Source organism: Vicugna pacos, chromosome 10 (genome assembly GCF_048564905.1).
Source record: "Vicugna pacos chromosome 10, VicPac4, whole genome shotgun sequence".
NCBI lineage: Eukaryota > Metazoa > Chordata > Mammalia > Artiodactyla > Camelidae > Vicugna > Vicugna pacos.
The window spans coordinates 27,407,545-27,431,479 of record NC_132996.1 but is presented as its reverse complement, the minus strand read 5'-3'; the positions used below and the strand labels follow the sequence as shown (position 1 = coordinate 27,431,479).

Here is a 23,935-nt window from a genome sequence, read left to right as displayed (position 1 = left end):
AGGTCACCTGTGCACTTGCTCAGACACTGACTGTCCAAAGCCCCACATGGAAGGATACTGGTGGCAGGAGGGTGAGTGTGATTGTCTCTATTTCACAGAAAAGTAGGCCCTGAGAGGGACTGGAACTGGGTCAGGGCTTTCCAGAATCAATGATTAAGCTGAGCCAGAACCTGCACTCCTGACACCTAGACAAGAATGACAGACAGGGGCATTCGTTCATCTCTCATTCCCGCATTCAACAAGTATTGGGCAGATCCTGGGCCTTCTGGGACGACAGCAGGAAGAAGGCAGATAGACCTGGTCCCTGATCTCCTGGAGCTCACAGTCTAGGAAAGGGACAGACTTAGGGTCCCTAGCCACAGGAGACATCAGAGTGGGGTTGAGGGTAGAGAAGGGAGTGATGTTTGTGGCTGGAGTAGTCTGAGAAGGCGACTCAAGGGCAGCAGCTTGAAATGACAGACCAAAAAGCGGATTGTTCAGGAAATTTCTTAATCTGGATGAGATTAAGCAAAGAAAGCACAGAGGAGGCTCCCTCCACCCTCCTCTCCGGAACTGGAGAGGCAGGACCCTGAATGCCTGGATTTCCTCCCTAGGGCAATGGGAGGCTAGCGCTTTGAGCAAGCTCTCTGGGAGGAGTGGGCGCAGGTTCGCAGGAAGGTCTCTAGGTGGGCTGTAGCAGGGGCCACACAGGCACCAGACAAACTTTGCAAAGCTTTAGCGTCTTTTGAAAACCTCTCATCCCCCCGTGTAAGGAAGGCGGGGGTGGGGGAGATGGGGCGATGGCCTTGGTCCCCAGGCGGTAGGACCGTCACCGCCGGCCCCTCCCAAGGCAGCACCTGAAGCGGACATGCTGATCCCGCGGCCCTATCGCTGGGCGGCGTCCTCCAGCGGGTGGCTGGGTGTCTGTCGGGGCGGGAGGTGGTGGTAAGGATGCCTGGGTCTGTCCAGAGTCTGCCCCGCCCCCGGCCTGACCCGGAGGGGTGGAGAGCTGGGCGGAGTGGGCAGGGCTCTCAGGCACGTGGATCCTTGCGGCAGCTGGACTCGGGCGCGGACACCCGGGAGCAGCGGCCCGGGCACCACGGGGCGAACGGACGAACGCCCCGCGAGGTGAGGGCGGGCAGTTTACAGGGGCCAGAGGCGGAGAAAGGGCGGCGGGCGTGTCCGGGAACGCGGCGGGTGGCGATTCAGCCGGCGCCAGGCAGGCAGAGCCGCGCGTGAGGCTGGCCGAGGGGGCACGGTTCTGGGCCAGTGTGAGCGTTCCAGCGGGTCCATGGTGGAGCTCAGTTTTCACTGGAGCATCGATCTTGGGGAATGTGGACTGATACCCTGGTGAGTGTGTGTCCGCGTATTGGGAAATTTTGGGTGTCACTGGCTGAGTGTGTGCGCCCCTGCGGGGTTGAGTGGCTGAACCTGTGGAACTTGTTTGTTTGAGTTCTCTGGTGTGGGTGCCCTCGCGGCATGGAACCACGGCCAGAGACAGGCCAAACCTGGAGTCCCGCTGAGCCCCCTACCTCCAGGGGCACTCTGGGTGGCAGCTTCTCCTGGGCAAGATTGGGAGGGCTAGGGCAGTGGCCTGGAAGGACAGTTAAGCCTCTGTCAGGGGACTTTTAATCTGGCAGGCTGCTGTAGGAAGGGTCAGTCGGGAGAAAGGCATTGTATTCCCTCCTCTCCCCAACTAAGGCTGTAGCAGGCTTAGGATCCCCCCAGGAGCCCAGACCCAAGGGCCAGGCCCTGCTGCGGGCCAGGCCCTGCTGCGGACCAGGCCTGACTGTTCAGGGGTCTGTGGGGCTCTTCCTTTCAGCATGCATCCCCAGCCTCCCTGGGCCCACAGCATGAAGTGCCGGCTTTGTTTTGTGTCTAGGCTAGAATAATGAGGAGCTTTTGAGGGCCAGGGTGGAGCCCAGATAAAGTCTCAGCTATCTATGTGTAGGAGTGTTTGGGAAGGAGAGTCTTTGAGCAGACATGGCCCTCAAAACTCTCTGGAGACCTAGAGATCCATACTCCATCCTGCCATGCACACCGTGTGACCCTGGGCAAGGCACATACCTTTTCTGAGTCTCAGTGACCTCATATGTAAAAGGGGAATAATAATGATGTGGAGCTTGAGAGCTGTTGAGGAGCTGGTGTGTGCTTCATGTTTAGCACCAGTGTCCTCCTGGGCAGGCTTACTGCTTGAGAGTAGGAGGTTCAGTGCCTGGAGGGAACTTCCTGAAATCCAAATCCCAACCATTCTCCTCCTTGAGCTAAACTTTCACGGGACTTACACAGATCCAAGCCTGAATCCCTTAGCCTGGGACTCAAGGCCTCTGAGAACTGGTCCTTGCCACCCTCTCCAGACACCTCTCCTGCCTAACTCTTCACCCTCTAGTAAATGCAAGTAATCTGCTGTGCACACTAGTCATTTTCTTGCCTCTGGACTGTTGCATAGTCTATGCTCACTGCCTGAAATGCCCTCCTACTCTCATCTTCCTCAGTTGGAGAACTACCTAGCATTGAGGCCCAGCTCAGATGTCCCCTCCTCTGGGAAGCCTTCCTTGATTCCCCAGCTGGGTTGGAGCCTCTTCTGGGCTCTTGCAGTCCTAACACTGACAGCCCTGGTCCCACCTTAGACTGTTATGGTCTCTGTCTCTCTTCTCCTTCCCAAGGTCTGGAGACCACTGGAGGGCAGGAACTGGGTCTCACTCATTTTTGTGTTGCCAGGACCCTACATAGGGCCAAGCTGAGCTGAGAGAGCAGCAACAGCCTTTAACCCCTGCCCGCTGTCCCCAGCTTCCCCCATGAAAGCCTGTTTATAGTGGAGCTCCATGTCATTACAAAGAAGGGAAAACCAGAATCTGGTCATCAGAATGGGTGGCACAGATTGTTAGAACAATGTGTCCTGGGGCACTACGGGACTCAGAGTATGCAAGCTAAAAACTTGGATTTCGGCTTACAGGCAAAAGGGAGCCATGGAAGGTTTGTGAGCAGGGCAGATTCATGGTCAGAGCAGCATTTCAGAAAGATCTCTCCAGCTACACTGTGGAGAATGAATTGAGTAGTGTTAAGTATAGGGAGGTCAGGACATTTGTGATATAGACACCAGAAACATCTAGGCATTATTTAAACTCTGAGCCCTTGCCCCCTTGGCCAGATACTTCTCTGAGTTCTCAGATACTCTTGCTGAAGAATTTGAGGACAGTTAGAGCTTGAGATTGATGTCACCCCAGCTCTGTCCCCAACTTGCTGGGTGGCCTTGGGGCAGTTCCTGCCCTGCCAGCCTCTAAAAGAAGGCCAGAACAAGCGAAGTCCTGAACTGAGAGTATGTGTGGGGGAGGCCCTGGCACAAAAGGCTTGTTACTCTCTACTTCCTCCTGCCTTCGGCTGTCCTGGGGTCTGGCCAGCGGGGTTGGAGGATCACAGTGGGTGACACTCCCAAATGGCTGCCAAGCTGAGACTGTAGAGTGAGGCTATGGCCCCTCCATTCTTGTCCTTCTCCTGCCCAGGGTGCACAGGGCTCTGAGAAGTCTTGATCCTCCAAGGATCAGCTCAGAGAGTGTGAGAACATCACCAAGGCCCCATAAGTAACCCCATGAGTGCTTTGATTTGGCTTCTTTCCTGGCTGTGAGAAGCCACTGTGCCCCTTTAGGTGTCAACTGTGCCATCTGTAAATTGGGCGTGATGATCCTTACGTATTTGAACGCAAGATTGCTATGAGGACTCTTGAGACAGTGTCCAGGCAAGGGCTTTGTAAGCTGTAAAGTGCATACACAGGGGAGACATATGATACTCATAGACCTAAATGCATTTTCAGGGCGATACTAGAGCACAAGTACAATAGCACAGGATCGATCGTGCTGGTTACTGGAACTTTAGCTATTGACTTCCTTTCTCCCCCTGCTCCCTCTCTGCAGAGATAGCTTACTAGTAACATTTTATAAATGTCCCTTGTTTTATCTTCCATCAACCCTATGAGGGAGGAATTATTATCCTCATTTGGAGATAAAGAAATAAAAGCTCAGAGAGCATCTTGCCCCAGGTCACAAAGCAGAGGTGAAACCTGGGGTTCCTGCCTACCTGCCCTAGCTTATCCCTCCCCATTCCAGACATAAGCTCCATCTGGGTATGGCCTGGTCCTCTGGCTTTCAGGCTGAAGGAAGTTTGAATCTTGCCCTGAAAACATGCCTTTAGTTCTTGCTTGCAGTCTGGTTACCCAGCTGCTGATAAGATAATGCCTACTCCAGCTGCCACAGGGCCAGAGAAACCTCTGCTGATCTGAGTGAGAGGGAGTAGAGTGAATCTTTCCTCTCTCCAAATGTCCTTCCATGGGTGTGTCTGGTGCACCTTTTGGTCCACACCTTTGGTCCACACCTTGGTCCACACCTTTGGTCCATAGGCTCCTTTGTGTCTTCAGGCCTCTCCCAGCTGTCCAGCCCTGATGTGGAGAGGCTGGCTATGGGGGCCTTCCCTGACCTTTGTACTCCTCCTAGAGGTCAGCTGCAGGACTAGGCCAGGCCAGGTCTGTTTTCTCTCTCTGTCCACACCACCCAGCACAGGGTAGGCAGAGGGTGCCAGTGAGTGTTTGGGAAATGAATGACCAGGTGAAAGTGAGCATGTAATGGAAGGGGGAGGCCTTACTCCATGGAGAGCTGCAGTTGGTTCTTGAGCAGAAGAGTTCTTCCACTCCTCTGTCACCCCATCTCCTGGGCCTGAGATGTGTCTGGTCCGGTGAGTAGCTGGAGTCCCTGCTGGGAAGGTGGGCATCCTAGGCTCTTCTGGGCAGCTGCTTCCTCCTTGGCCCTGTACCCTGGTACCCTGTCACTGTCATTGCAGTGATAATGATACTACCTGGGCCCTGGAGCATGGGAGGAGGGCCTCCTTCAGACTTCTTGGAGCCCAGTCCTCTCCCCCTGCCTCAAAGGAGGATATTGGTGTTGCTGTGGCTTCCTGGTGAGCACCCAGCTTCCTCAGTCCCAGCTTGTGGGAAGAGGAGGCTTGCTATGGCTGGGCTGTGGGCTGGCAAGGATGCTTCTCATCTCACAGGGAATCCAGGGCCAAGGGACCAGATCTTCCCACCAGACCATGGTCTGTGTAGTCTCCTTGACCTCCCTCCCTTCTGACTCCCCTTTCCTATCCACCATCTATGTGGCACCATCTCTGCAAAGGTCAACTCTGACCATGTCCTTCCCTGCTTAAGCTCTGTCATTGTTCCACATTGTCCTCAGGATTGAGGCTCCCACACATTCTGTGCCACCTAACCTTCCACTCCAGCTTCATATGTTCCAGGCCTTCCCTTGATAGCCCACACTGTCACCCCACTGAGCCTTTGCACATGCTTTTCCTTCTGCCTTCAGTGCTCTCCTCCCTTTGTGTCCACCTGACAAACTCCTAATCATCCGTCAAGTCCCAACTCAAATGACCCCTGGAAAGCTCTCTCTGACCACCTCCTCAAGCCAGTTAGGGGTTACTGTGGGTTCCACGCCCCCTGGGCTTCCCTTGGTCATGGCATAAAAATTTAAGTGGACTTGGCCCATGTCTGTATCTTTCTCCTCATCCAGACTGGAGCTCCTCAAGGGCCTGACCAAGTCTGATCTGAGTCTGGGTTTGCAGGGTCTCTCTGGGGTCCAGCACATGGGGACATTGGCAAGTGTTTGCTGAGACATTGTGGCTCCTGGGAAGGTGATTTATGATTGTATTACTCTGAGAGTCCAGACTACTGTCGTTCTGAGAATCTCAAAACCAAAGTCTATCAGAAGCAGTGAGTAACAGAATTAAAGAAACATTCAGCATTCACTTCTAGAACCAGAGACTCAGAATTGGACTGTAAGAGCCAATGAACTCCAAAGCCTGGAAGTACTGTAGTGGGACAGTCTCAGAATCACAGACTCATTTGTATCCTGTTCTACATTTTTGTCCCTTTTTCTATTTTAGGGTCCCCCTCTTCCTCCCAAACTGGACCCTCCCTGCTTCTCTGCAGACCTGATCATAGGCCTCTTTCAGGAGCCTTCCCTGACTGCTCTGACCATAACCCCTGCTCCTCCTGTAGGTCACTCGGGAAGGCCCCCTGCTGAGAAGTGTTTCAGGGTTTCTCTGCCGAGAACAACAGATGCAGCCCCCCCGCTACAGGACAGTGCGTAATTTGCTAGCCCCATGGAGTACCCACTTGCCCTATTGTGTTACTCATCCCTCATGAGCTGTCTTATGTAGCAGTGATTCGCCCTGTTTGACCAGTGAAGAACCCGAGGCTCAGAGAGGGGAACTGACTTGACCAAGATTGCACAGCTTGGATGGTTCCAAGTTGGAAACTGAACCCAGGGTCCCTGCCTCTTGAGTCTGACTGGAGGCAGTTGAGTGTGATGGGTCAGGGTGGGGTCCAGGGCATTGTGTTCCTGAACTGGCTCAGTTTAGCAACGTGTCTCTGTCGCTCTGTGCTGGGCTGGGCTGGGCTGTGTCAGAGGTGGGTCAGATGGTCTGGAGTCCTACCCGAAAGTGGGGCTGGGGTGCTTAACCCCACACTGAAAATAATTAGAACACCAGACCTTGATAAGGTCATTCTTCTTAAGGAGTCTTGGTTTCCTGATCTGTAACTGGGGAGGACCAGCCTGGCTGACCTGAGACCCACATACTCAGATGCTCTGAGCTCAACACCAGCAGGTGGCCCCTGAGGCTGGGGTCCTGGGGGCTTCCAAGAGGAGATAGGCTCCAGAAGGGGCTACAGAGACCCAGGGCCTCCAGAGGATGCTGCAGAAGCTTCGGACTGCAACAGCACCTGCTGATAACATCTGAGGTTATTACCCCTCAGCTATTTCCCCAGACCAGCCCTAGTGTTTATAGTACAGAAAACACACCAGTCATGCCTGGGGGCCTACTGGCCTTCAGTCCTATGGGGGACATTTGGAAGAGGGGCAGAAGGTAACTTTCAAGATTCTTCCTGTCCTCCAACCCAACCCTCTCTACTCCGCTCAAGCCGTAGGGATGACTGACCATTCCCCAAACATACTACATGATCTCCTGCCCCAGTTTTTGCTCACTGTGCTCCTCTTCTCTCTTCACTGGCCTGATTCCCACCCATCTTCCAAAATGCAGGTGTCCCCTCATCCAGGACTCCTTCCTTGACCACCCCTATTCCCATTAGGGGCCCTCTTGCTTCCTTCAGCCCTGATCACCCTAAGTTGTCATTGCCTATTTCTGGGTCTTCCCCAATACTCTTCCCCTCCACCCCCAATCTTGATAGTGAGCTCCTTGAGGTCACAGAAGGTTCTGACCCATCTCAGAGTCCCCAGGTGCCCTGCACAGGGCCAGGCATAGATATGGGAGCCTCTGTAAAGGGTGAATGAGTGAAGGTGTAGGGTGGGGTCTAAGTCCTGCTAGGGATCTCTAGGCTGCCCTCCATTCTGAGGATGGCCTTTGGTGTGGGAACCTGGACATGTAGTCAGTCTGGCTGTGGTCAGCCTTGTTACTCTGCTCATAATAGCTGTGGGTTTCCTGCCCCTCTTATCTTGCTGAGATACCCCCATCCTCCCTGCTTTCTCCATCTATTGAAATCATCTCTTTTAATTATTACACAAAATGAGTCTAAATCATCTCTTTTAGCTATCTTGACAACCTTATGAGGCTGGTACTGTTCTTAGATTGCAAGAAAATTGAGAGTCACGTTGTGGAGCTGAGGCTTGTTTGGGTCGCCGAGCTGGAATGGCAGAACTGGGATCTCCCACCTGCCCAGTGCCCTCCTCTGCCCCTCCGTGGTGTTCTGGGTCCAGAGCCTCTGTTTTCTTTCATAGCACCCCACCCCCAGCAGAGGCAGGCAGCAGGAGTTTCCAGAATGGTGACAGGTCACTTTCCCCTGCCAGGCTGGACAGGGCCAGCTAGGTGGGTGGCAAGCAGGCAGTACATTCTGGAGCCACCCTAATGGAGAACATGGAATGTTGTCCAACCACCCTGGAAATTCTGCATCCAGCCTGGGAACTGCCTCAGCCACTCCTCCTGGCTTTGGGCTCACTAGCCTGGGGCCACAGGAGAAAGACCCTGTGTGGGTTAGAGGTAGAGCCCTGTCAAGGGGATGGGTAGTCTGTATGCTAGGCTTGGCTCTGACCTTGGCTCACTGGTGACCTTGGGTGAGATCTTTGACTACCCTTTCTGGCCTTGGAGTTGTTCTTTCTTTCTTTCTTTCTTTCTTTCTTTCTTTCTTTCTTTCTTTCTTCCTTCCTTCCTTCCTTCCTTCCTTCCTTCCTTCCTTCCTTCCTTCCTTCCTTTCTCTCTTTCTTTCTTTCTTTCTTTCTTTCCTTCCTTCTTTCTTTCTTTCCTTCTTTCCTTCTTTCTTTCTTTTCCTTTTTAACTGTGAGATGAGGACAATAACCATCATGGCTGTTTCAGAATGGGGAAGCACCAGGAAGAGCACATCTTGGGCCCTACCAGTAGGGCATTCCCCTCTGGCAGGGAACTAATCAGACAGGCAGAGCTGTGGGGCTCAAAGAGGGCAGGTCAGGGAGCTTCTTGGAGGGGATGATATGGGCTTTGGAGGGTATGAAGTAGTAGTCATGTTACCCAAAAATGGGGTTCGCCTCTTGGTGGGTGTGGAGCCAAAAGATACAACCAAGCCAAAGAGTGGGAGAAGGAAGGATTTATTACTTGCAGTGGTTAAGGAGAACACCAGAAATTTTTCCCAAAGCCGTTTCTCCCTGAACAGCAAACTTGGGGAAGTTTTCAGCTAAGGGTACATACATATTCATGAAGGTGTTTGAGCAGAGAATTCAGCATAGAGTTGGGGTAAATGTTGACAAAGTCCAAGCTTTAGTTGATTGAAGTTTCCAGGATCAGAAAATGTCAACATCATCATTCCTTAGGTTCCAGTTGATCTGGTGGTTGAGCGCTTCAGGCTAATCTTTACCATCGAAATAGAACTGGGAGTCTTTTCAACTGATTTATTATTTGCTATTGCTTCTTGTCTTGCCCTTAAGATCATTAATTGCTGAGACCTGTTCAAGGGCAAGCATTGTGGTCAGGCTTACATGCTAGGCCTAAAATGACTTCTCTTATGTCAAGAAAGCCATGCCTGATTCTCTTTCTCCAGGGACTCCCTCCCCTATCTGTTTACAGTCAGGGGCACAGCTCCTAAAGTCAGACAGATCAAGGCTGCTCTGCCATTTGCTAGCCTTGTGACCCTGGAGAGGTCACTTAGCCTCTCTGAGCTTCTCAGGATTAAATGAGAAGAGGTCAATGGATACACCTAACATGGAACTTGGCACAGAGAAAGCCCTCAACTCTTGTGATATAGCTGTTAGAAGATAGGGAGGGTGTCCTTGAGCAAAGATATGACCATGGGAATGCTTTTGCTGTGCTGGAGACAGAAAGATGAAGGTGGAGGCAAAGAGGGAGGGCAGTGTGGAGGGGCAGTGGGGACCAGATCAGCCAGGGCCAGGAGGGATAGGAGTGGAGGCAAGGAGACCAGTAAGTAGGCTGTGCAATGGTCTGGAGGAGAAACGCAGGCTGAGGCACCGGCGCGGGTTGGGGGGAGGGGCACGTCTGCATTGGTTACAATGACTGGGCTTGGTGAGTCATGATTTCACTTGAGTGGGAAAGAGGGATTGTCAAGGATATATTGGAGCTTTGAAGCCTGGAAAGATGGTGGTTGAGGCTCTTTTCAGAAATGGGCATGTGACTTTGAAAGTGTCTTGTTCCACCTTAGGCTTTTGAGTGAAAGCAACTCCTAAGTAGGAGAAGATTGGGTGTGACCCTGGGTAGAGCCTTGTCACTAGACTCTAGAGCAGACTGGCAAATAGCTACTAGCCCACTGGTCCACGTCAGCCTGAGACTCCTGGGGCAAGGTGCATTGGGAAATGGTGGTCCAGTCTTTCCCGATGCCCCTCTGCCACCCTATTCCTGCAGCCATCCATCTCCTCTCCCCACATTCCCTGATGCTTGCATTGTACTTCCAGCCTGGGGACTGGCCTCAGCTGTCTCAGACCCCACTCCCCTACCGTAGGGAAATGAGACCTATAGATAAAGGAAGGGGATTTTTTTTTTTCTCTGAGATTTGTCTGAGGTTCAGGTAGATGCTAGGACCAGCCCACAAAGAGCAGTTCCTCCACCAGGTCACCATTCCCAACTGAAGTCCTGTGCCTGCTATGTGTGGTGGGCCCCCAGGAGAGACTGTGTACGAGAGAGTGTGTCTGTATTGTGTATCTGAGTGTGACTATATATATCTCTGTGTGTCTGGGTGTGTCCACGCCTATGTGTGTCCATGTGTGTTTACAACACCTATGGAGGAATGATTAGAGGTGGGATCAGGGAACAGGGGTACTCCAGATGGAGACCCACCCTGAGCAAAACTGTGCTGGCCAAAAATACTGCTGAGTGTATATTCGACAAGGACTCTTTCCTGCCGTGGGGCTGAAGCACAGACGAGGACCAAGGGAGAGGGCACAGGAGGCTCAGCTCAGCTCTGCAGGGTGTTGGGGAGAACTTCCCTGGCAGAACTACCCTCCTGTAAAAGAGGGTGCTGGGAGATCTAGGCTGGGAACAACCATCCCTGGAACATGTGAGCTGAGGGTGGACGGCTAGTGGGTGTGGTTGGGCAAAGGGCACTCCTGCCTACTGGGATGAGTTCACTAGGTCACCTCTCTGCCTCTTTCAGGCCAAGCTTGGAGCAAATGAGGCAGCCTATGGAGGGCTCAGCCTGACTGACTTCCCGTGACCCAGAGCCCGTGCTGTCTCCACCTTCCTGTCTTAGGAGCCCACAGCACTGCCTGCTCTGAGAAATGCTGGAAGTTGGGCGAGGCCCAGGCCGGGGGACCTGTTTTTCCTGTTTCCCACAGAGTTCCCTGCAGCCCTGTCCTGGTGTGTGCATTCATGAGTGAGGAACCTGAGCCAACGCTGAGCATCCCAACAGTGAGAGCAGGGGCTGGTCAGGTATGAGTGTATGAGGAAGGGGTCCACTGGCTGGGAGGCTGGGGCAGGCACATTGACACATGTGTATATGCTGAACTGGGGGTAGATCAAGGGGATCCATGCCCTGCTCATCCCAGGCTGTGATGAATTCTAGTTTCCAAGCCAGACAGTCCTGGGTGCCAAGCCCAGTTTTTCCAATTCTCAATAGTGTGATCTTGAACAAATAGCTTAACTGATATGGCAGTATCTGCCAAGGAGTGAGGAGAGGGATGAAATTATCATGCTGCAGACTAGCTGCCTAGCCCAGGCTTGGCCCCTACAAAGTGAAGGGTGGTGGTGGTCCAGGATCAGGAGCTCCTGATCCAAACTGACCCACAACCTGAGCCAGAGATGGGTGAGACAAAGGAATGTGGCTCAGACAGGTGACCCGGCTTCAGAATGCTTGGGTCCAGTTCCCCTCCCTCTGGCATTTCCCTGATCTGTCCAGAGAAGGGCAGGGCTCTTGAAAGAGAGATGGTCCAGGGCCTGCTTAGGGAAGGAGCAGACCTCAGGCCAGCTGGACCTCTGGAGGGCTGGTGTGATCCTTGGCCACCTAGGGTCAGCAACTGAGGAAACTTTAAACATCATTGTTCTCCAAAAGGCCATCAGAGAAATAAGGGAAGGAGAACCTTTATCATAGAGTTCAGCCTCCTCTGGGCTCCCATAGCCTCTTGTGCTTGCTTCATTCACTCATTCATTCATTCTCTCACTCACATCACACCTGCTTTGGCTCAGGCCTCTTGCTGGATGATAGGGACAGGGAAGGGAATTAGATGGACCTAGTACTCAAGGAGCACCTGGAATGTGTTGGGGTAGAGGGGTGGGAGGACAATGGAATGCCCTGGAAGGTTAGGCTGGAGGAGGGGAGCTCCAGAGATGAGATGACATTTGAGAAGAGCCTTGAGGGATGGGCAAGATGGAGTGCAGTGTGGGTGGGTCTGGAAAGGCTTTCCAGACTGAAAGAACAAAGGCAGGGAAGCCTGTCAGGGCACTTGCATGGCTCACATCTCCCTCCAGATGAGGGAGGGCAGGGCCAGCCAGAACCAGGCACCAGGGGCTGGTGAGTGGAGTTGGATAAAGTTTGGTGGGAACTGGTCTCTGGGGAGTTAAGGATGAGGCCCCAAGGACATCCAGGGTCAGGAGAGGCAGTGGAGAGGGCCGAGGAAGAGGGCCGGGGACTTGGCTGTCTCTATAAGCAGGAGCCAGAGGTTTGAGGGGGAAGTCAGGAAAGATGTACTCACAAGTTGGTGGGCCAGCCTGTGGAGAAAGAGGGCTGGTAGGGTCAGTCTGGCTGGGGGCCATGGTAATAGAGTCCCCAGCTGGCCTGGGAAGGTGGAGGCCAGGATGTCTTAAAACAGGTAGAAAGGGCAGCTCCCTTGGTTCATGAGAGATTTAGGGAAGTTTCCACCCTTCTCAGCAGTGTCAGAGATTCTACCATGAGTTAGTAATTAGCTAGAAACTCTTTGTGTAGAGCAATGAGATGCTGACTGTGAAAGGAAGATGAGGGCCCTGACCCTGACTCTGAGGAGAGACCCTCCAGGCCTCAGCCCCAGGGCCTGAGCAGAGCCAGGGTGTGGAGGCAGGACTGGGTGTGTGTGCCCTGAGCATGGAGTATGAAGGGGGCCACCCTCCCTATCCCCAGTAGGGCAGAGCCCCCTGTGTTAGGGTAGAGGGGTGGAAGGGCCACAGTTCCACAAGGCTAGGGGATTCAGCCCATGAGAGGTCTGAGCCTCTGGAGGCAGGAAATACCTGATGTCACTTGGGGCTCTGCTGCAGAGCTGGATACCCCAAGCCCATGTCCCCAGGGGGAAGGTTGCCACTCCCTGACCCCAAACAGCTCCTCAGTCTCACACCTGGGCCTCCTGCAGCTTCTATGAGCCAACAACTCTGCCCACCTCCCAAAGTGCCAGACCTGATGGTCCCAGCCTTAGCCCATCCCTACATGCCACAACATCCCTTCTGGGCACCCCACACTTACCTTTTCTGACAGTGAATTCCCCCTCTCCCACCTGCTCCCTCCCCTCTTCCCGACCCCTGAGCCTGAGGCATCCCGGCCCCTCCTCCACCCAGACTCACTCTGGGCCAGTCTCTCCAGCCTCCTTCCTAAACAGCTCTCAGATCTCTCCCCTCAGGAGGTCCCCAGGCCTGGCCCCCAGCTTGGGCCTTGGTGTTACTCCCCTGGCCCACCACACAAACCAACCCCACAGCCTCCAGCGAGGACCTCTGTCACTCCTCCACCAAAGCCCTGAGCGAGCATCCCAAAGATTTCAGGAAAAGGCTATGTCTGAGCACAACCTTGAAGCACATAGCACCAGAATGTACCTACATGTGTGGCAGGCACAACTCCAAACATTTTACACAAATTCCTCCCTGTTAATAGTAGGTTCTATTAATCACCTCATTTTTGCATCTGAAGGGACAAAGGTAGTCTGGCTCCAGAAGCCAGGTTCTTCTGAATCACTGGAGTTGGCTGCACTGAACGATAAAGAGTTATAATTTCAAAAGGTGAAGAGATGAGGGTCTCGAATGGATTCCAGGTTGAAGGAGCAACATGAACTAAGGCTGGGAGGGGAAATGTGCTGGATGCATTCAGGGAACTTGCAGGTCACAAGGAATGGGGCTGGTGACAGAGGCTGGATTATGAAAACCTCTGGTACCAGACTGAGGAACTGGGTTTTTTCCTGAGAGCAGACAAGAACCACAGAGGGTTTCAAGCAGGGGAATGAATTTGTCTTTTCCAAAGACCCCTCTGGACTAGGGGGCCTGAGGCTGGAGACAGGGAGGCTGATGCAGTGACTCCAGCAGCAAGGACAGTGGTGACACTGGGCTGCAGGGAGCAGGGGCTAGATGCAGGAAACGCTTTAATGGTGAGTCCTGAGTCCTCTGGCTCCGGGCGAGAGGGGTCCCAGCAGCTTGGTCCTGCCAGAGTTCCCCCCTTACCTGCATCCTCACCCTGGATCTGCCCTGGCTTCTTGGGGAGGAACCTGTATCCATGGGAGGGAAGTCACAGGTACAGGCTCCCTGCCCCCTGGTTGCACTTTTGCTGACAGCAGGAGCTAGGGAAGTCCCCCTAATCTCAATCTCATGGACTCTGAGCTACTTTTGGGAGGCCAGGCTGGGTAGGAAGCTCAGAATCTAAGGGAGTGGATGTCACAGGCCCCTCAGAATCCGAGTCCCAGCCTCTCAGGACCCCAGGTTCCAAAATGAAGGGGATTGTACAGCCCTAGATTTTCAGGATAGGGAGGACTCACACGTCATCTGCCCTCTCTGTCCTCCCAGACACACCCCTGCACATAGGGCACGAGCCCTTTGCAGACTTTGCTGGAGAGCTGTATACACACCCCAATAAGCAGGGAGTTCACCACGTCCTCCTACAGCGCCTTCTATTGTGGGATGGACCTAGACAGGAATTGCAGCCCATCCCCAGCTCGTGACCTGGGCCAAATTACTTGAATGATCTGTATCTCAACTTCCTTATCAGAAATCTGGGCAGATAGCCTGGCTTCCAGAAGCATATTGTAAGGATGGAATGAAGTAACATTGATACAGCACACATAGTAGTGGGGTTTGAAAAATGTCAGCTCGCCCTGCCCCTTCACACTGTTAGAAAGTTATTCTTTGTATTTGTCCCAAACCTGCTCATCTGGGACTCCCACTATGATTTCCAGCCTGCTTTCTGGGACCTTTGGGCAAATCTTTGCCCTCCAGACTGCGGTATCTGCCTCCTGCCTCTCAGCTGAAAGAGAGCTTTAAGTGGTGATGTTGTAGGGGGTGGGGAGAGGAGGAAGGTGATGTCCTGACTCCAGGTGCTCACTCTCTGGGCAGTCAGGCCTTGTGGGTGTGTTACATGCCCACCAGGGACAAGTTCGGAGAAGGTCAAGGTAGTGATGATGTGTGAAGAAGCTGGGCAGGCCTGGAGGAGGCTGAATTTGCCCCACAGCAGAAGTTCCCCTCTGCCCTTACTCCCACCTCCACCCTAGACTTACCTGGAATCTTCAGGAAGGTCACTATACCATCTGGTAGCCTCATAGGCCAGGGAGCAGGACTTCTGTTCACAGATGCAGAAAGTGCCAGAAAATAGGAGTGCCTAAAAAATATTTGCTGAGAGGTGAATGAATGACTGATGGGGGAGACCCCTGGAAATACACCTTCAAATACCAAAATACCAGGCACAGAGCCGGAGTCTCCCAGAGAGTGGAAAGATGAGCCAAAAGAAAGAACTTCCTAATGCCTCCAGGGAGGTATGGGCTGCCCACTGGCCAGAAACAGGCAATGGGCACTGGGTGTGAGGTGGACCCAGTCAGCTTTGAAAGCCCCTTTGCATGAATCTGAGATGGTTCCCCTCTGAGAGACCCAGATCCTCAGATTCTAGAGCTCATAGTCATAGTCTAGAACTCTGTCCTTGAGAGTCTCAAAGAGTCGCCAAACTTTCTAAAGGCCAGATGGTAAGTATTTTAGGCTTGGAGGAACATATGGTCTTTGTCATAACTACTAACACTACATAAACAGATGGGCATGGCTGTGTTCCAATAAAGCTTTACTTACAAAAACAGACTGGTGGGCTGGATTTGGCCCTCAGCAGGTAGTTTGCCTACCCCTGTTCTAAAATGTGAGAATTATATGATCCTGACATTCATGGATCTCATGCATTCTTAAGGTTCCAGGGTTCTGATGTCCTGGGTCCAGGGAGAGAGGCAGGTCAGATGGAACAGACGCCTTGAATGCGGTTTGGGCAGATCTTAACCAAGGGAGTCTATGGGTACCTGGTGTCCCTCATGGCCCTGGTCAGGTGGGTGTGTCAGGTGTCCCTGCTGGGCCCCGGCCATGACCCTGATGGCTGTTCTCCCCACCACCCCCTTCCCTTCAGGGCGATGGCCACAGGCCCGGGCCTCTGGAATGACACCATCAATGGCACCTGGGATGGGGATGAGCTGGGCTACAAGTGCCGCTTCAATGAGAACTTCAAGTACGTGCTGCTGCCTGTGTCCTATGGCCTGGTGTGCGTGTTTGGGCTGTGTCTGAACTCCGCGGCGCTCTACATCTTCCTGTGCCGCCTCAAGACCTGGAACGCCTCCACCACATACATGTTCCACCTGGCTGTGTCGGATACGCTGTATGCGGCCTCCCTGCCCCTGCTGGTCTATTACTACGCCCGTGGAGACCACTGGCCCTTCAGCACGGTGCTCTGCAAGCTGGTGCGCTTCCTCTTCTACACCAACCTCTACTGCAGCATCCTCTTCCTCACCTGCATCAGTGTGCACCGCTGCCTGGGCATCTTGCGTCCACTGCACTCGCTGCGCTGGGGCCGGGCCAGCTATGCCCGCCGGGTGGCAGCTGCCGTGTGGGTCCTGGTGCTGACCTGCCAGGCCCCGGTGCTGTACTTTGTCACCACCAGTGCACGTGGCGGCCGCGTTACCTGCCACGACACTTCAGCACCCCAGCTCTTCAGCCACTTCGTGGCCTACAGCTCCGTCATGCTGAGCCTGCTGTTTGTGGTGCCCTTTGCTGTCATCCTCATTTGTTACGTGCTCATGGCTCGGCGGTTGCTGAAGCCAGCCTACGGGACCACGGGAGGCTTGCCACGGGCCAAACGCAAGTCAGTGCGCACCATCGCCGTGGTGCTGGCTGTCTTCGTCCTCTGCTTCCTGCCTTTCCATGTCACCCGCACCCTCTACTACTCCTTCCGCACGCTGGACCTCAGCTGCCACACCCTCAACGCCATCAATATGGCTTACAAGATCACCCGGCCTCTGGCCAGCGCCAACAGTTGCCTGGACCCTGTGCTCTACTTCCTGGCTGGGCAGAGGCTTGTGCGCTTTGCCCGGGACGCCAAGCCACCCACAGACCCCATTCCTCCCATCCAGGTTCGCCGCAGGCTGGGTCTGCGCAGGTCCGACAGAACTGACACTAAGAGGACAGGAGACTTGGCCAGGAGTGAGGACTCTAGGCAGACAGAGTCCACACCAGCCAGTGGTGAAAACACTAAGGACATCCAGCTGTAGGACCTGAACCCTTCAGACCTGCACAAATTTATACTGGGGTGTAGGAACTAAGACTTATTCAAAGGGGACAGTCTCCCCAGATATGGACCATCAGTGACTCAGGCCAGAAGGTCAAGGGAGCCACAAGTCCAGTGCTGTGTCATTTGGCATGGGCTCGGTTTGTTCTTTGTGGTCCAGAGAGCTCAAAAGTCCCCACGGTGCCAGGCACCATTTGCATGTGTGAACTGGGGAATAAGGTTTTAAGAAAGGCAAGGGTTCAGGGCCAGTGCTGCCCCTGGTCTGACTCCCACATGACTACCTGGCTGTGCCTGCCAAGGTACCTAGGCTGGAGCCCAGGCAATCAAGTAGAGAAACAGGCCCAGGGAGGCAAGTAACTTTCCGAGGTCACTCAGCCAAGCCTGAGCCTCAGCTCTCTGGGAGGCATGGGGCTACACATTGACCAGAGGACCCTGGTAAGGAGTCAAGGCTGAGCAAGAGGTTCCCACAGTGGGTCAAGGTGGTCTGAGTGCCACCATGGTCTCAGCTCTGGGGAGTACCCCAGCCCAAGGGCTGAATGTTTGGGAATTTATGTCATAAATCCATCTGGAGGCTGGGAGCTAATCTGAGACTGTGACTTCTACTAAAGTTGTTATTACGTGCTGAGCCAGGCCCTGTTGTGTAGTTGGAGGACAGGGATACAGCCTGGGAAGCTCTTGCCATCCACACCAGAGTCCTTTCTCCAACCTGTTCTCTTTTGCCACCTGCCTTCCCACTTAGGGGCCTCAGTGGTGGTTCATATTGGGACTCTCCTCTCCAGACCCCAGGTCATCCTCCACTTTAAAGTTAACTGGCTTTTGTACCTGGCTCTGCTGGGTGCAGAGAGGAATCAGATGGGGTTATAGTCCTCAAGATCCCCCAGTTTAGGATTTAAAGGAGGCAACCAATCATGAGCTGATAAATGTTAAACCATTTAACTAACTCTTCAGGTGAGTAAAGGGAACCCCTTATTTGTAGCATTGCCAATTGCCATGGTACAAATACTCCTACCATGGCCGGTTTCAGACTACCAATGTGATGTCAACCTCCTTGCAAAATTCCTGAAAATTTAACAATTGGCTCTTGTAAGCAGCTACAATTTCTCCAACACACCACTGGATAATGCTGATTGGCTGAGGCTGTGGACCAGGGCATCAGGGAAGGCTTCCTGGAGTCAGGGGGTGTCTGAGGAAAGCACTTCATCAGAGAAGAACATCCAGGTACAGGGTGCATTAAGGCAAAGATGTAGGGGCAGGAGAGCAGGGTGTGCAAGAATTGGAAGCCAGCTGGGCGGCTGGCACCCAGGTTCAAGGCTGGAATGAGGCTGGGGTTAGGTCACAAGGAGGCCAAGTCAGGGCTCCCTTCTTGTCCTGAGCATGAGGTTTCCTTTGCACTGGGGATGAGTGTGGGAGGGATACGCTCCCCTTCCTGTCCAGCCCTCTGTCTCCTGGGAAAATCTAACTACATGGCATATGGTTAGTGCTCAGGGTGGGTCAGGGCTTAGTGTGGGGGAGATGAGTTCTGGACCCAGAACCACTCTGGAGACTGGTGGAGTTCATCTGGACAGGGCCCAGCCCTAGCCTTTGGGCAGGAATAGAGCAAAGCTGAGAGACCTCATTCTTAAGCTCAAGAGTAAGGACTCACTTTCTCTCCCTCTGGGAGACCCCTTGCCTTATGGGCCCACTCTGCCTGAGAGAAGGTCCTTCTTTCCCCACCCCACCTCCACCTACCTCCTATGACTTCTCCACCCTTCCTGCTCTGCCTGGCCCAAACGGCTCCCCCAGAGGTTGCTCTACTGAGTGTCTAGCTCCAGAGCGCCCCCATGTGACAGGGACCTGTCACAAGCCATGACCCAAATGATTACTCTGCATTGTGCAATGTGGGTGACTTGCCTGAAGTAGTTGTGAAATGCTCACCCCCAACATTCTAGGTTCTATACTTCTGATAACATAGCCAGGGTCTACATTAGTGTTAGTATTTTTGTGATGATATCTTATAGTCTGTCCTTGAACCTTTCTTGCAGGCCTGAGCCTATCTTTCCTACCAGCTACTGCTCAGGTTGAACCCCATCCCAGTTTATAAGGAGCCTCTACCCAGATAAGATCCTCTGCTGGCCAGGAGTGTAATGCTGAGCTCTGACACCCTCAGCCCTGCTCAGACCTGGAGGCAGGGAGCTATACATCATGACTTTTGGGGCTCTTGATTGTGCATCTGTGTTTGGGGATGGGGCTGTGTCCACCATGGGCCCAAGTTCTCTAGTCCCATTCCTTTCAGAAGGGGTACCTCCAGAAGCTGCCCTGAAGACCCCAAGAACTGAGGGCCACAATACATGGAGACCAAACCATGGCCTAGCACCAGAAAGTCTTCCTTGAACCAGCAGCCTGAGATTTCTAAGGACACAGGACCTAGGGGACAGGAGGGGCTTACTCGCCATCTAATCCTGTGGCAGGCACTAGTAGGGTGGGGAACAGAGACCTAAGAGAAACACGGACAGGCCCAGGGCCCCTCTGGACCCCAATCAAACTGCCTGGCCCCTCGGTATGGACATCTGGCCTTAGTGCTCGGTGCCTGGCCCACCAACCTGGTGGGTGAGTTTCCTGACCCTGCTGCCTGGTACTATTTTCAGCCCAAGTAAGAGCAGGATTTTCCACTCCTCCCGGCCCCAGACCATTGTCCAGCAGTGACGTGGCGGGACCTGCCTGCTCTCAAAATATCTCCTCTTACTCTCTGGGCCTCCCTGCCCTCTCCCCACCTCCACCCTGACATCACTTCCTGGGGCTGTTGATTCCTGAAGGCCACTATGAACGGGCACAACCCCCTGACAGGGACTCCAGGGATTATTCAGCCCAGCTGCAGACTCAAGGCCAGAGAGGGGCGGGGCCTTGCCCAAGGTCACTCAGCAGGTCAGCGTGGTGCCTGGATGTACGCCAGGGGCTCAGGCTGCCCCAGCTGCTCTGTTCCCTTTAGTGCAGGTTAGTGCCTTTGTGGGAATCCTCCATCACCCACTCTGTCCCAGCTCTTCCCACTTTGTAGAAGGAGCTGGGGAGCTGAGGCCAGGAACCCAGGGGCCGGGATGGTAGGGACAGCAGGGTGGGAGGAGTAAATGCCTGCTGACTGGCTTACAGCACTGGTCTCAGTGAGGTCTGTGCAACAAGGGCAGGGGCCCTGGCACATAGGGTTCTCTGCTTGAGTGGCAGTTATCCCTGGGCCCAAGAAGGAGGGGGGATCCCACAGACATTCCCACTCTTACCCTCCAAGGCTTGGAAAGGCCCTGGCCAACATGCCCTCTATACACAGTTACTCGAGTCTTAGACCAGGTCAAGCCACCAAAGCTACCCCTGCCACCACTCTTGTCATGGCAGAGTTGGGCTGATCTGTTTAGAGTTAGGCACATGAGGAAGGGAGCTGAGGTACTGGCCCACATCCCAGGTACCATGCAGGGCCCTCTCACATCCAGTATATTATTTATTCTTCACTGCTACTGTGTGAAATCGACATGATGCTCCCCATTTAGTAGATGAGGGGACAGGCTCTGAGAGGTAAGGACTTGCTCCAGGTTATACAGGCAGTAAATGGGTGAGTTAAGATTGAATCCTGGTCCATCTGATGCCCAGATTAGCTCTCTTTCCAGTATCCCATGCCTCTAGTAACCCCTGAAGGGCAGGAGAGTTTGTAAACGACCCTTCACATGATTCAAGATGAAAGGCCATCAGTGAGGTTGGGTTTAAGAGCACCAATTCTATGACCAGACCACCTGTGTCTGAATGTTGCCTCCACTTCCCCCAGCTGTGGTATTTTAGGCACCTAATCTTGCAGCACCTCTATTTTCTCATTTCTAAAAGGAGATACTACCTCCTATGTGGAGTACTAGGAGGCTGACCTGAATTAATACACATGAAGCACTTAGAACAGAGCCTGGCACATGATAAGCATTTACGCGCCAAGCACTGTGCCAAGGGAATATGAAGGCAAACCAGCTGGACCGTGTTATCCTGAAGTTGACAGTTTACTATGTAACCACCTTAAGATAAGTGATTTGAAGGAAAGGACATTGTGTCTGGCCAGTGAGCAACAGGGTGTCTGCTGTGGCTGAGGCTTCCCTGGGGTGCAGGAGGAGGGAGCTGTTTCATCCTGGGGTAAGGTGTGGGACCACCACCTGCCCTGCCTGGCATTGGGTGGCTTTCAGGCTCACAAGCCCATGTGGGTTTACAGAACCTTGTCCAGGTGCCTGGCAATGTAAAAGCAGCAGGGAAAAGTGACGGGGTTGGAGGACGAGGAGGATGCCCTGGATATCAAGCTTCCAGAGTCAGCCCCTATGGACTCGAGGGCTTCTACCCACCCATGGCAGCAGGCTTAGCCATTTCTCCTTGACTGGTGGTGCCCACCACAGGATACTGCAGCCACCCTTTGTTTAACCAAGAGTCAGAGACTCAGGGCTGGAAGTCTGGCCTGGAGCTGGGCCACAGCAGGCAATGGATGGGTGGTTTTTGCCATGTGACCTGAGATCACCTGCCTGCCCTCTCTGGGTCACTTTAAAGCCTGGAGACCTTGCCTCCCACATTCCAATTCTCCCTACCTCAGGGCAGCAGCTGCCTAGATTTTTCATCAAAGACACAGCTGCTTCCCCAGGCACTCCCAAGACTCCCTGGGCCCTCAATTCTGAGGACTAGAGTTGGGCAGTTGGTCTCCCCTCGGCATCAAGTGACCAGAGAGGTGAAGTGACTCCACTGGCGCCACGTAGTGTCTTGGAGTAGAACCAGTTGAATGTCTGATGCTTCTGCCTCCTGTGCTTGGCCAGGAGTGATGGGCTGCAGGGTGAGGGATGTATTTGCCTTCCCAAGGCATATGTGCTTGTGGTGGGGGGTGGAGGGTTGGGGGAAATGAGCCCCAGAAGCTAAGCTCATCCTCCTCTGCCCTGATGCACCATGTGATGTGGTGAATCCCTTTTTCTCTCTGGGCCTCAGTTTCCAGTTTCCCCAAATGCAACGGACCTTGACTCTGTCCAGCCACTCTACAGTGGCCCAAGCCTCTTTAGTAGAGTTTGCTTCTGTCTGGGTTCCCACTCAGCCAGGTGTCCAGTCTCAGCCCCATCCCAATCAGAAACAATGAGCCAGACCCAGCTAGTCCCCAGGGGCTCACCCCAGACTATTTTCATCCCTTGAAGTCAGAAAAGGATTTTCCACTTCCAGCACAATGGCTGCCCTGGACCATTGTCCAGTGGTGACCAAGGGATCCGCCTGCCTCAAAATATCTCCCCTGCCCCTACCCTCTGGGCCTTCCTACTCTGCTTCTCACCTCCACAGCTTGGCATCACTTCCTGGGGCTGTTACTCCTCAAGGCCACTGTGAAACAGCACGTGAGTCCCCTGGGAGACACGACCAGTTGGAATTTATTTTGCCTCTTGGCAGCAACCCCAGGGATCATTTGGCTGCATAGAAGGACTCGAGGCTCAGGGAGGGCTGTGCCTCGCCCAGGGTCACACAGCGGTCAGCATGGAGACCAGATGTGAGGCCAGGATCTCTGACTTCTTCAGTGCCTCAGCTGCCTTCATTTGCACTAGTCTGTGCCTCCTGGGAGTGAGAGCTCACCTCGGAAGGCCTAGGGTGGGCATCTGGGGAGAAGCCCGAGTGACATGGGTGAGAGGGGGTATAACTTGGGCTCTGGGCTTGGAACTCCCGGTTCAGTTCTGTGTTTACCAAATGTGGCTTTAGCTTGCATTGAACTCAGAGTTACCAAGTAGCAGCTTCAGGGAAAGAAAGAGGTTGAGGTACCCAGGAAAGCGGAAGCAGGAAGAGCAGGGTTCTGGCCCAGTTCAGCCACCACTAGCTCTGTGATGGCAAACTCGGTTTCCTCATCTGTAAAATGGAACTGTAAAAGGGAGAGTACCTCCTTTCCCAGGTTGCTGAACAGTGAGAATGCAGTAAGGCACAAATATGCAACTTTCTGTTTTCCCCCATCAATGCTCTCTGCCCGACGATGTTTAATTTCCTTTTTCCCCTCTATAAACTACATATTTGGCAAACTTCAAAGCTTTGAGTCACTTTTGGGTAACAACTAAAGTTCATTGCAGTTTAAAATTCCAATCCTCTATTTAATTTACTGCTCCCTCCTCTTCCCCAGTGCTGGGAGGACCCTGCTCCCCCCCTTTGGGTGCCCCTCTCCTCTGGGTGTTGGACAAGGTAAGGCGAAAAGGGACTGGTGGCTCCTCCCCAGGTCTGCCACAGCCCTCTCTTGCTGTCCTTGCTTCTCTGGCCATGACAACCTGGCATCAGTGCCCCTCTGCATGGCGTCCCCCAAACACCAGCTCACACTTTTGTAAAAGAATCTCTTCATTAAACTATCCCAAAGTTACCCAGTTTGAGTATGCCCCATCTTTCCGGCTGAGACTCTTAACTGACACACCCCAGCCTCCCTGAGTGATTTTCCTAGAACATCCTTCCCCCGGCTTGGGGGTGGGAAAGCCCTTTTCCCCTCTTCCTACTTTCTCCCCATTCCCACTAGGTTGGGAACTCACAACTGCAGAGATGTCAGATGTTCAGCTTGTAGAGTCAGAGCGGAGGATGGTAGAGGGCTAGGGTAATAAACTCTGAGAAGGTGTCTGACCTCAATGGTTTTCAGATTTCTTTAGAAAGTGGGTATTTTACCCTCTGTGTGTCCTCAGATTTATGTCCCGAAGCCAAATTCCAAATCAGCAGCCACATGAAAAATCCCACCTCATTGTGGGATTAAACTGTTAGTCAGCCTTTGTGACCAAAGCAATTGCAAAATGTGGGGGAGGAAATTAAAAGTCACCACACAGCCTGTGTGAGTGTGTGTGAGGGGAGGGGCAGTCCCTGCAGTGACCACACAGATACTTGGAGACAGAAGGGCCACAGGTGGGTGGCCAGCCTGTAGAAGGAAGAGAGGGATCAGGAGGGGATGCCAGGAGGTCAGACTAAGACTAGGAGATGGAAGCAGATGGGCTTGGATGGCAGGAAAAGATGGGAGTGGGGAGAGGATCCAACTGCCAGCCCTTT

At 53.4% G+C, this 23,935-nt stretch overlaps 1 protein-coding gene across 5 annotated transcripts; it reads left to right on the top strand.

Annotated features, from left to right (window-relative positions):
- The first annotated feature begins 976 nt into the window (after window positions 1-976).
- P2RY2 (purinergic receptor P2Y2) lies at window positions 977-23,270 on the top strand. Of its 5 annotated transcripts, none has more exons than XM_015238468.3 (3): window positions 977-1,107; window positions 10,610-10,884; window positions 15,770-23,270. In XM_015238468.3, exon 3 carries the CDS (start codon window positions 15,774-15,776, stop codon window positions 16,902-16,904), a length of 1,131 nt encoding a protein of 376 aa, XP_015093954.1. In that variant the 5' UTR covers window positions 977-1,107; window positions 10,610-10,884; window positions 15,770-15,773; the 3' UTR covers window positions 16,905-23,270. The 5 variants fall into 5 exon arrangements, with proteins under 5 accessions (XP_015093954.1, XP_072825348.1, XP_072825349.1 ...); XM_072969247.1 differs by having other exon boundaries at window positions 980-1,107; window positions 10,706-10,884; XM_006203360.4 differs by lacking the exon at window positions 977-1,107 and adding an exon at window positions 1,117-1,329.
- Window positions 23,271-23,935: the final 665 nt, after the last annotated feature.